The sequence below is a fragment of the Pipra filicauda genome, unplaced genomic scaffold (assembly GCF_003945595.2).
Source record: "Pipra filicauda isolate LSUMZ 115617 unplaced genomic scaffold, ASM394559v2 scaffold1075_size67200_pilon, whole genome shotgun sequence".
NCBI classification, from domain to species: Eukaryota; Metazoa; Chordata; class Aves; order Passeriformes; family Pipridae; genus Pipra; species Pipra filicauda.
The window spans coordinates 19,311-31,340 of NW_024103513.1; the positions used below are offsets into that span (position 1 = coordinate 19,311).

General features: G+C 49.1%; 1 protein-coding gene across 1 annotated transcript; it reads left to right on the forward strand.

Moving 5' to 3' along the window:
* Positions 1–784: 784 nt before the first annotated feature.
* HORMAD1 (HORMA domain containing 1) lies at positions 785–10,579 on the forward strand. The gene is made up of 14 exons (XM_039380226.1): positions 785–878; positions 2,129–2,235; positions 2,312–2,363; positions 2,721–2,865; positions 3,139–3,202; positions 3,725–3,761; positions 3,998–4,018; positions 4,125–4,151; positions 6,831–6,898; positions 7,668–7,816; positions 8,334–8,566; positions 8,923–8,986; positions 10,040–10,104; positions 10,406–10,579. Exons 3-14 carry the CDS (start codon positions 2,331–2,333, stop codon positions 10,577–10,579), a joined length of 1,080 nt encoding a protein of 359 aa, XP_039236160.1. The 5' UTR covers positions 785–878; positions 2,129–2,235; positions 2,312–2,330.
* Positions 10,580–12,030: the final 1,451 nt, after the last annotated feature.

Here is a 12,030-nt window from a genome sequence, read left to right on the forward strand (position 1 = left end):
GCCAGGGGTTGCACTCTGTGATCCTTGTGAGCCCCTCAGGATTCTCTAAACCAGACTGGTTTAGATCGGAAGGGACCTTAAAACTCACCCAGTCGCACCCTCGTGCCATGGGCAGGGACGCCTTCTGCTATTCCAGGCTGCTCCAAGCTGACCTTGGACACCTCCAGGGATCCAGGGGCAGCCACAGCTTCTCTGGGCAACCTGTGCCTTACACGCGACAAAAGCTTGTCCCAGCTTTCCAAAGCAAAGATCGAACGCTGTGTGCCCACAATTAGCAATTAGCTGCTGCCCCAAAAGTGACTCGAGCCTTTTTCATCCTTTGCCTTTGGTGGTTTTATGGATTTAGGGGGTCGCTGCTGCCCCGGGACCCCCGGAGAGAAGAGGCAGCACCTGGAGCCCGTGGAACGGGCTGAGGGGGAACTCGGGGGTCTGGAGCCTCCTCACGAGGGCAGTGACAGGACCCAAGGGAGCAGCTGGAGCTCTGTCAGGGTTAGGGGGATGTTAGGAAAAGGTCCTTCCCCCAGAGGGTGGTTGGCACCGAACAGGCCCCCCAGGGCAGTGGGCACGGCCCCAAGGCTGCCAGAGCTCAAGGGGTGTTGGGACAACGCCCTGAGGGACGAGGTGGGATTGTTGGGGTGTCTGTGCAGGGCCAGGGGTTGGATTTGGATGATCCCCGTGGTTCCCTTCCCTCAGGATATTCCACGATTCCCTCACGGGCGGGAGCTGAGGGAACTCTCCCCCTCCCCGCCCCTCCCGCGGGGTTTGCGCACGGCCCCGCCCGGAGCCCCCGTGAGGGACAGGGCGGGAAAAGGCGCCCGGCCGGGCCTGAGGGACGAGGCGGGGAGAGGCCGAGGAAAGTCGCTCGGCGCTGCTTGAGGGTGAGGGCGGGCCGTTCTGCAGTGCCCGGGTCGGGTGTCCTTGCCTTCAGCAGTCCCTGCCCTCAGCAGCCCCTGCCCTCAGCAGTCCCTGCCCTCAGCAGTCCCTGCCCTCAGCAGTTCTTGCCCTCAGCAGTCCCTGCCCTCAGCAGTCCCTGCCCTCAGCAGTTCTTGCCCTCAGCAGTCCCTGCCCTCAGCAGTCCCTGCCCTCAGCAGTCCCTGCCCTCAGCAGTCCCTGCCCTCAGCTCCTCACCTTCAGCAGCCCCTGCCCTCAGCAGCCCCTGCCCGCAGCTCCTTGCCCTCAGCAGCTCCTCGCCCTCAGCACCTCCTGCCCTCAGCAGTCCCTGCTTTCAGCTCCTCGCCCTCAGCATCCTTACCTTCAGCTCTTTGCCCTCAGCAGCCCATCGCCCTCAGGTCGTGGCCCTCAGCTCCTCATCCTCCACAGCCCCTGCCCTCAGAAGCTCCTGCCCTCAGCATCCCTGCCTTCAGCCCCTGGCCCTCAGCAGCCCTTCACCCTCAGCCCCTCACCCTCAGCAGCCCTTCACCCACAGCTCCTCACCCTCAGCCCTCAGCAGCCCCTTGCCCTCAGCTCCTCTGCCCTCAGCATCTCTCCCCCCACGCTCAGCTCCTCATCCTCCACAGCCCCTCACCCTTAGCAGCCCCTCACCCTTAGCAGCCCTTCACCCTCAGCCCCTCACCCTCAGCTCCTCACCCTCAGCCCTCAGCAGCCCCTTGCCCTCAGCTCCTCTGCCCTCAGCATCTCTCCCCCCACGCTCAGCTCAGCTCCCCTCACCCTCACCTTGCCCTCACTCTCCCCTCACCCTCACCACACCCTACTCTTCCCTTCCTCCTCGCTTTGCCTCCTTATACCTGGAGGAGCACAGCCCTGCCGTGCTCGGGGGGGTTTGTGGGCTCCTTGCTGAGGGGCACCTCCGTTCCCTGCACTGCCCAGAGCCAACCCCTTCCTCGGGACACACACTTTCCACAGCCTGGGGTGTGGATGCCTTTCATTTCCCAGACTCGTGCGGAGTCAGGCTCAGGGGTGCTGAGGGTTCCCTTTCTCCCGCACTCATTTAAATCACAGAATAAAACGACCCAAGCCCGGGGGTGTTTGAAATGTGGGGAGCCTTTTCTTAAAGCCCTCTGAAAATCCCAGTGGGCTGGGTGCCAGTTAGCACTGAGGAGCATTTCCTTTGGAAGCTCGTATTTCATAGAAATACAGATCTAAATATTCTAATTACTGCGTCCTGCAGCCTCGGGGGAGGCCTATGCTGCTGTGGGAATCAAGGATCTGATGCTGGGGGTTTTCAGACAAACTGTCCCGCTCTGTTTGCTGACAGTTCCAGGTTGGTTTGAGCCGGTGAGTTGTGCAGGAGACCCAGGGAATGCCCTGTGGAAGCTGCATCCAGGTGTTAATGCAGGTGTTTAATTCACAGGCAGAAGAGTCTCTGCAAAATGGCAACTGCTCAGAAGCAAAGGAATTGCACGGTACGGTTGTGCTGTGGTTTTTTGGGCACAGTCTGTTCTTTCATGGGAAAAATGGGGGGAATTTTGGCTGAAATAGTGCACCCAGGAGATAGTTCTTCACTTGAAAATTTCGGGCTAATTGGGTTCTTTTAACTAAGAATAAAGATGCTTAATAGAAAAATAATCTGAGTTTTGTTGTCGTGCACTTGGTAAAAACCAGCTGTGTCCTAAAAACTCGATGACACCAAGTGTCAGGAACATACTTTATAAGCCATGAAAGTCAGACTTCTCAATTAAGTTAAAATTAAGGCATTGGACAGGTTTGGTGCTGTGGATACAGCTCAATTGATTGATTGATTTCTTCCTCTGATTTTCCAGAGTGCAGTTGTATTCCCTAAAAAAATCGCCACGGAGCAGCAGTCCCTGATGCTGGTGAAGAGGCTCCTGGCAGTGGCCGTGTCCTGCATCACGTACCTGAGAGGAATCTTCCCTGAGAGCGCCTATGGAACGAGATACATGGATGGTAACAGGCTGTTTCTGGGAGAACTTGCAAATTCTGTGTGTTTTTAGAGCCATTTTAAAACCATTTCAATGCCTGCAATGGAAACTTCACTAATTCATTAAACTGAATTTTGTTAGTGCCGGTGCTCTAACAATCAAAACTGTGCTCATGCTCAACAGTAATGTTAATTTTAGCCTCATTTTGATGTGTGTTTTTAAGGAGTGAACATGACTTTTTAAATTGCATTTTGCCCTAAGTAAATGTGCTTTTTTTTTAATTTTTTTTTTTTTTGAGATGTCTGTGTCAAAATCCTGAGGGAAGACAAGAACTGCCCTGGCTCCAGCCAGCTGGTGAAATGGTACGTTTGGGCTCCCCCTTTGCCTGTTGCTTGGCTGTTCCAGAAAAGGCAAATGGCAAAGGGCAATCACTGAACTCCTCTGTGCTCCAGAGATGTTTGGCTGAGCTCCTGGTTTATGATGGAATCACGGGATGCTTTGGGTTGGAAGGGACCTTCAAACTCATCCCATTCCCACCCCTGGGAAGGGGCACCTTCCACTGAGCCGAGTTGCTCACCTGATTAATGAACACATGTTAGAAGCTGTTTGAAGTACTGCAACGTGTTTTCACTGACAAATTAATTACTGACAGATTATATTTTTAATTATTCTCCCGAGAGACTGATTAAAGGGAGGATTTGGTTGGGAAGATTTGACCCTACAAAGGTAGTCCTTGCTTGTACCACTGCTAACAAAGAAGGCAGAATAACGCCAGAAATGCCATTTATTGCCCCAACACAAGAAGGAAACACAAGAATTGCACTTTTTGCTGCTGTTTCAGCCAGAAGCAAATGGAAATGAGTGACTTTGTTGCTGTGTTGCAGGATGCTGGGGTGCTACGATGCCTTGCAGAAGAAATACGTGAGTCTCGCAGCCTCACTCCGAGGGTGTGGGAGGGTTGGCTGAAGCCCATCAGTTGCCAGGACTCTGGGCAGTGTGGGAGGCACGGGGATTCCAGGATAAAATTCCTCCTAAACAGAAGATTTGGAGGTGTTTGGGGTCCCCTCTTAAAGAGAAGAGGAAGAAGTGTCTCTGTGAGGAGGAAGGGGCTCTAAACCCATCTAATCTCGGTTTCTCTCTGTTCATGCCTCGGGCAGCTCAGGCAGATCGTGCTCGCAGTGAGTATCCCTGACAAGCAAAGGACACAGTTTTAAGGTCCTTACCCTGAATTTTTTTTTTTTAAGAGTTCTTGTTCTGATTCCTCTCTCCCCTTCCAAACTGCAGGTCTATACCCAGCCAGAGGATCCTCAGGTAAAGCAGCTGGAATGTTTAATTGGGGGACTAATGATGGGATGGATGGAGTAAAGTGGGTGTACAAGCAGGGATATTTAACATATTTAACATATTAATATCATAATATAGTAAAGAAATATATTTGTATAGTAAATAATGTATATTTGTTAAATAATTAAACTATATAATTTATAGATTAAATAAATTAATTGAATAAATGAATGATAAAATAATATATTGAATACATATATATTTATATAGTAAATAATGTATATTTGTTAAATAATTAAACTATATAATTTATATATTAAATAAATTAATTAAATAAATGAATAATATAATAATATATTGAATACATATATATTTATGTTTTGAATAATATATATTCATATATTAAATAATTAAACTATATAATTTATATATTAAATAAATAAATTAAATTAATAAATAATATAATAATATAGTAAATAAATATATATTTATATATTAGAATATACATATTTATACCATTAAATAAAATTAAATAAACTAAATAAAAATTATAATTAAATAATGAATAAATTTATATATTAAATAATAAATAAATAAAAATAATTAAATTAAATAAAATATATAATAGAAAAATTTGTGTATTAAATATTAAATAATAATTAAATAATAAATAAATAATAAATAATAAATAATAAATAATAAATAATAAATTGAAGAAAATAAAAATTATATTAAATTAATAAGTATTTATTTAAATTATATTTAATTAATTAAGCATTTAATATAGACTTTTTATCTATTATGTAAAGTATTATACTATATATTAAAAATAATATATATTATAATATGATATTTTATATGTTTAACATATCATATTAAATATATATTTATTTAATATATAAATAAATATATAATATAATATTAATTTAATATATAATATTAAATAACTATTTAAATAATTAAAATAGATATTAAATAAATATTAACTATACAAATATATTTATTTATTAAATAATAATTAAATAATTCAGACTTGTCTGAGAAGGATCATATTAAAGTTGATGTTTTTGTCCCAGAGCAGAAATTCCCATTTCTCACCTCCCCTTTCCCCCCCCACGGACCCATCTGGTCGATTTTAATGCTTTTCCACATCTTTAGAAAAAAAGGGCACGTTCAAATATCCAACTGAAATATCCGAATCTCCAAATCCCTGGAGCCAGTGGGAGCTGCCAGCTCTGGAATTGCCCCCGGGGGTTGAGGGTCAGGGTGGCACAAGAAGCCACTTGGTGGTTCAAGTGCCACTGCAGAGTGAAAGGGCCTCGTCCTACCTGTGCCTGAGGAATCCCTGGAATTTCTGTGGAGAACACAACCCCCCCGGGGGTCAGCACGTCTGTCCCGGGCTCTGGAACATTCCCAGGGCCACCGAAAATCAGAATATTTCAGGCCAAAAACTCCAGCTGACATTTCAGGGTATTTTATCAGGGCAATTCCTGGAAAAAAATCACCATTTTGATTGGCTTTTATTATATAAACACAGATATATTTCCCATCTAGAGAGAGATTACAGCCAGAGCAGCAGGGCTGTGCTCTGAGGGTGTAACAACCCCTGTGCTCTGAGGGTGTAACAACCCCTGTGCTCTGAGGGTGTAACAACCCCTGTGCTCTGAGGGTGTAACAACCACTGAGGGTGTAACAACCCCTGTGCTCTGAGGGTGTAACAACCCCTCTGCTCTGAGGGTATAACAACCACTGTGCTCTGAGGGAGTAACAACCACTGAGGGTGTAACAGCCCCTGTGCTCTGGGGGTGTAACAACCCCTGTGCTCTGAGGGTGTAACAACCCCTCTGCTCTGAGGGTGTAACAACCCCTGTGCTCTGAGGGTGTAACAACCCCTCTGCTCTGAGGGTGTAACAACCACTGAGGGTGTAACAACCCCTGTGCTCTGAGGGTGTAACAACCCCTGTGCTCTGAGGGTGTAACAACCACTGAGGGTGTAACAACCCCTGTGCTCTGAGGGTGTAACAACCACTGAGGGTGTAACAACCCCTGTGCTCTGAGGGTGTAACAACCCCTCTGCTCTGAGGGTGTAACAACCCCTGTGCTCTGAGGGTGTAACAACCCCTGTGCTCTGAGGGTGTAACAACCTCTGTGCTCTGAGGGTGTAACAACCACTGAGGGTGTAACAACCCCTGTGCTCTGAGGGTGTAACAACCCCTGAGGGTGTAACAACCCCTGTGCTCTGAGGGTGTAACAACCCCTCTGCTCTGAGGGTGTAACAACCCCTCTGCTCTGAGGGTGTAACAACCACTGAGGGTGTAACAACCCCTGTGCTCTGAGGGTGTAACAACCCCTGTGCTCTGAGGGTGTAACAACCACTGAGGGTGTAACAACCTCTGTGCTCTGAGGGTGTAACAACCCCTGTGCTCTGAGGGTGTAACAACCACTGAGGGTGTAACAACCCCTGTGCTCTGAGAGTGTAACAACCCCTGTGCTCTGAGGGTGTAACAACCCCTGTGCTCTGAGGGTGTAACAACCCCTGTGCTCTGAGGGTGTAACAACCACTGAGGGTGTAACAACCCCTGTGCTCTGAGGGTGTAACAACCACTGAGGGTGTAACAACCACTGAGGGTGTAACAACCCCTGTGCTCTGAGGGTGTAACAACCCCTGTGCTCTGGGGGTGTAACAACCTGTGCCTTTGTTTGCAGACGGTCACCGAGTGTTACCACTTCAAGTTCAAGTACACCCACCACGGGCCGCTCCTGGATTTCGGCAGGTACGGCCCCGGGATCTTCCTGCCTGCTTTTCCAGCCCCCTCTGGGGGGCAAAACCCTCCCCTCCCCTCTCTTCCCTTCCCCTCTCTTCTCTTCCTGTCCCTCTCTCTCTTTCTCCTCTCTTTCTCTCCTTCTTCTCTCTTCCTTCCCTCTCTCTTTTCTCTCTCCCCTCCCATTCCCAGCCTCTTTACCAGCTGGATCTCTCCCCACTGGAGTCACCTCACTGTGCACCCCAGCCTGACATGGCTTTGTGTGTCCCAGCAGGGATCCATCCTGCTCATCCATGAGATCTCACATGAGTTTGTGTCCCAGCAGGGATCCCTGTGGCTCATCCATGAGATCTCACAGGAGTTTGTGTCCCAGCAGGGATCCCTGTGGCTCATCCATGAGATCTCACAGGAGTTTGTGTCCCAGCAGGGATCCCTGTGGCTCTCCCATCCCGTGTTTGGACACGAGGAAGGCCAGCATCCTGCTCATCCATGAGATCTAACATGGCTTTGTGTGTCCCAGCAGGGATCCATCCTGCTCCTCCATGACATCTCACATGGCTCTGTGTGTCCCAGCAGGGAACCCTGTGGTCCTCCAGTGAATCGGAAAACATGGCTTTGTGTGTCCCAGCAGGGATCCATCCTGCTCATCCATGAGATCTCACATGAGTTTGTGTCCCAGCAGGGATCCCTGTGGCTCATCCATGAGATCTCACAGGAGTTTGTGTCCCAGCAGGGATCCCTGTGGCTCATCCATGAGATCTCACAGGAGTTTGTGTCCCAGCAGGGATCCCTGTGGCTCTCCCATCCCGTGTTTGGACACGAGGAAGGCCAGCATCCTGCTCATCGGCAAGATCTTCGTGCTGATGCAGAACCTGAGCCCGCTGCCCAGCGACGTCTGCCTCACCATGAAGCTGCTCTACTACGACGAGGGTACCCTGCCCCCTTCCCTGCTCCCCCAGAACCCACGGGAACAGTGGGAAATTCCCATTCCCTGCCACCTGGGAAATGACGTTATTTCTCCTTTTCCCACCCAGGCTCCGAGGGGAAGGGGGGTGATCTCGCTGCAGGAGCACAATCCTGGCCCCCCCTTCCTCGGAGCAGGGATCTTGGGGTGCTCCCAGGGGTTCCCCACAGTGCCTTGGGCTGTCCCACACTTTGCCAGCCCAGTTCTAGTTTGGGGACTCTCCAAACCTCTGGCCCTGCTTTCAGAGCAGTTATTTCCTTGTCGTGACAGATCAGAGCCTCTGTTTTATGTCTCCAACCTCTCTCAAACAGCTTCGCCTGCTCAGTGCAGAGAAAAGAGCTTCACTTACCCCAAGCTTAATATTGATCACTGCCCTCCCCACACACACATTTTTTTCTTCTATTTAAAGGAGTGCAGAGTTTTCCTGTCACCTTTCCAAGGCTGTGTTTCATTGTGCCCCCTTCCCTGCCCTCCCCCCTGCAGTGACACCCCCCGATTACCAACCCCCGGGCTTCAGGGAGGCCAAGTGCGAGGGGCTGCTGTTCAACGAGGAGCCCACCCACCTCAACGTGGGGGAGGTGCCCACCCCCTTCCACCTGCTCAAGCTCAAGATCACCACGGAGAAACAGCGCATGGAGCACGTGGACAGAGGCTTCCTGGGGCAGGGGGAGAGGGAGGAGTCCCTCCAGCCCGGAGAGGAGATCCAGGACATGAATGTAAGAGCACAGAGGTTTTTGTGGAGCTGGTTGAGGTTTTTTGTGCTGCAGCATCTAGAAAAAAAGCCGTTATTGTTTCACCAGTGTTAACACAACCCCTCTGTTTCCAGGTGTGTTTAAGCAGGATGATATTTATAAATAATTCAGGACGTTTTTGCCTTGTTTTTCCTGCTCCACTTTGCAGCCTGTCACTGCTCACGAGGTGCTGAGCAGCAGAGGGGTGGCTGAAACCTCTCCCTCCCCATCCCAATCCTTTATTTCACTGCACTTTGTTCTACCCCAAGTCCTTCCAGTAAGTCTGAGGAGAAACCTCCTTCCTTCTGTGCCTGCCCTGACAGCCCCGTTTCCTAATCCAGGAGGATCCTGCCCCGGACACCAAAGTGGGGGATGAGAACCACGAGGATGTTTCAGAAGCTCAAGGTAACATTCAGGGGATTTTTCAAGTCTCTGAGTTGCCTTTTTCCTGGGACAAACCCCTCAGTTGTCTCTCTTCAAACCTCCGTTATTTTCTTCCCCCTGGAGAGGGAATTTCTGCTGGTTGATCTGCTCCTCCTGGAGAAGTCTCTCCAAGACACCCCGACACCCCTGGAGCTCCTTTGCAGAAAGGATTTCAAATGTTGCCTTTGGGGTTTGGGGGTTTTTTTTGGTGCAGCTTTGCCAAAGCAGCTCCCATTTCCAGGCTGTTCCCAAATCACCATGGAAGTGTGGGGCAAGCAGCACGTGGAGCTCAGGATTGTTATCTTGCTGCAGAACTGGAACAACCACATCCAGCTGCTTTTAGAAAGCCATCAAAGTTCCCAAACTATCCCAAAATGCAGCTTTTTGTCTGAGGGAGTTGGTAAATGTTTTATTTGTGGGGACTGTGAGGCCCAGGGAAAGCCTGAAATCCTGGTGTTGTTTCCACAGCTGATGCACAGCCTTCCTTAACCATTCCAGGCTTTTATCTGGATCCTAAGGGGGGGGGAAAAAGGCAGCAGGAATTAGAAACAGCAACAAAAAATGTCTGGAACTGGCTGTTCCTCCCTGGGGGCTGTTCCTGTTCCAGCTGCTGGCACTGGCAGGGAATCTTGGGATCAAATCCCACTGTAGATGAGCCTCTGGCAGGGCAGTGTGGGAAGGAGCTGGGAATCAATCCCGGCTTTCCAGAGGTCCTGTGTGTAAACTTGGCACCTGTGGCTGGAAGCTGGGATAGGAAATGGTTGAATTTAAGATAAAATTTAATATTTGCTGGAGTTTGAGATAGGAAATGGCTGAATTTAAGATTAAATTTAATCCTTGTTGGAGTTTGGGACAGGAAATGGTTGAATTTCAGATTAAATTTAATCCTTGCTGGAGTTTGGGACTTGCTGCCCCTTCCCTGGAGCCCTCTGGAAGCTCCTGTTCCCAGAGTTTTCTGTGTTCCCTGGGGCAGAGCTGGTTGTTCACACTGAACAAACAGCTTTGTTTGACTCCTCAGCTCTTTCCTTCCTTTAGAAACAAACTCCACCTGTGGAGAGGAAGCTGGAGGGATCCAAACTCCAAATGTTTCTAATCCTCAGGTAGGAAAACTTCTGCTTTCTTGTCTCCAACTTTTGGGGAGCTTTTGTGAAGCTTCTTTTCCTCCTTTAATGGTGATTAATCTGCTAAAGCCTCGCTCACCATTTCCAGCAACAAAATTCCTTTTTACATCCTCTGCTCTCTAAATCTGCATTTTTTTTGTTGCTGTCACAGCAAAAACTTCACTTTCAGGTTTCAGGAAGCTCTTGAAGTGTTCCCTGGAGTGCTGTTAAACAGTTAACAGCTTGATTGGACCCAGAAAGCTTCATTTAACGGGCAGAAAACTTTATTTTCTGATTTCAGGTGGATCATTTGGCCCAAAAAACGTCTGAGCTGGTTGTGTCAGAGAGCAGGACGAGGAGTGGGAAGATATTTCAGAGCTGCCTTGTTAGTGCCACGTTGTTTTCCTTTAGTTCTTCCTGTTTTCTGTTCTTTTGCTGTTCCAAGCAGTGGAGTAAAACCCTGAGCTTGATTTAGGAAACTCCCATCCCTAAATTCCCACTGAATTTGGGAGAAGGAATTCTGTCCCCAGGGGTTCCAAGCTGGTGACACAGGTTGAGGGAGATCCTTTGGTTTTGGTTTCTGTCCTCCTGGGAATGCCTCCAGCCAAATTCCCTGCTGGTTCAATCCCTCCTCGATGGGAGGCTGTGCCAGCAGAGACCCCCAGATGTGCTTCCTGCGGATTTTCCTTGGGGAAAACCAGGCCAAAATCCCGGGAAAGTGTCCCAGGCCAGGTTGGAGCAGCCTGGGAGAGTGGAAGGTGGCCCTGCCCCTGGTCCCTCCCAAACCATTCCATGACTCCGTGATTCCCAGGGATTTTTCTTACTCACTGGTGTGACAAAAACCATGGAATGGGACCCTGGATGGGAACAGACCTTGGAATCAGGGAATGGTTTGGGTTGGAAGGGACCTTAGAGCTCATCCAATGCCACCCCCTGCCAGGGGCACGAACACCTTCCACTATCCCAGGTTGCTCCATCCTGGCCTGGGACAATCCCAGGGATGGGGCATCCGTGGAATAACCTGTGCCAGGGATCCCCCACCCCCACAGGGAAGGATTTCTCCATCTCTCCAACCAAAATTCCCCCTCTTTCAGTCTAAGACCATTCCCCTTTGTCCCACACTGCAGTTCCTGATGGACACATCCCAACAGGACACATCCCAACAGGACACATCCCAATAGGGACACATCCCAACAGGACACATCCCAATAGAGACACATCCCAACAGGACACATCCCAACAGGACACATCCCAACAGGGACACATCCCAACAGGACACATCCCAACAGGGACACATCCCAATAGAGACACATCCCAACAGGGACACATCCCAACAGGACACATCCCAATAGAGACACATCCCAACAGGACACATCCCAATAGAGACACATCCCAATAGAGACACATCCCAACAGGACACATCCCAATAGAGACACATCCCAATAGAGACACATCCCAACAGGACACATCCCAATAGAGACACATCCCAATAGAGACACATCCCAACAGGACACATCCCAATAGAGACACATCCCAATAGAGACACATCCCAACAGGACACATCCCAACAGGGACACATCCCAATAGAGACACATCCCAACAGGGACACATCCCAATAGAGACACATCCCAATAGAGACACATCCCAACAGGACACATCCCAATAGAGACACATCCCAACAGGACACATCCCAACAGGGACACATCCCAACAGGACACATCCCAACAGGGACACATCCCAATAGAGACACATCCCAATAGAGACACATCCCAACAGGACACATCCCAACAGGGACACATCCCAACAGGACACATCCCAATAGAGACACATCCCAACAGGACACATCCCAACAGGACACATCCCAACAGGGACACATCCCAACAGGACACATCCCAACAGGGACACATCCCAATAGAGACACATCCC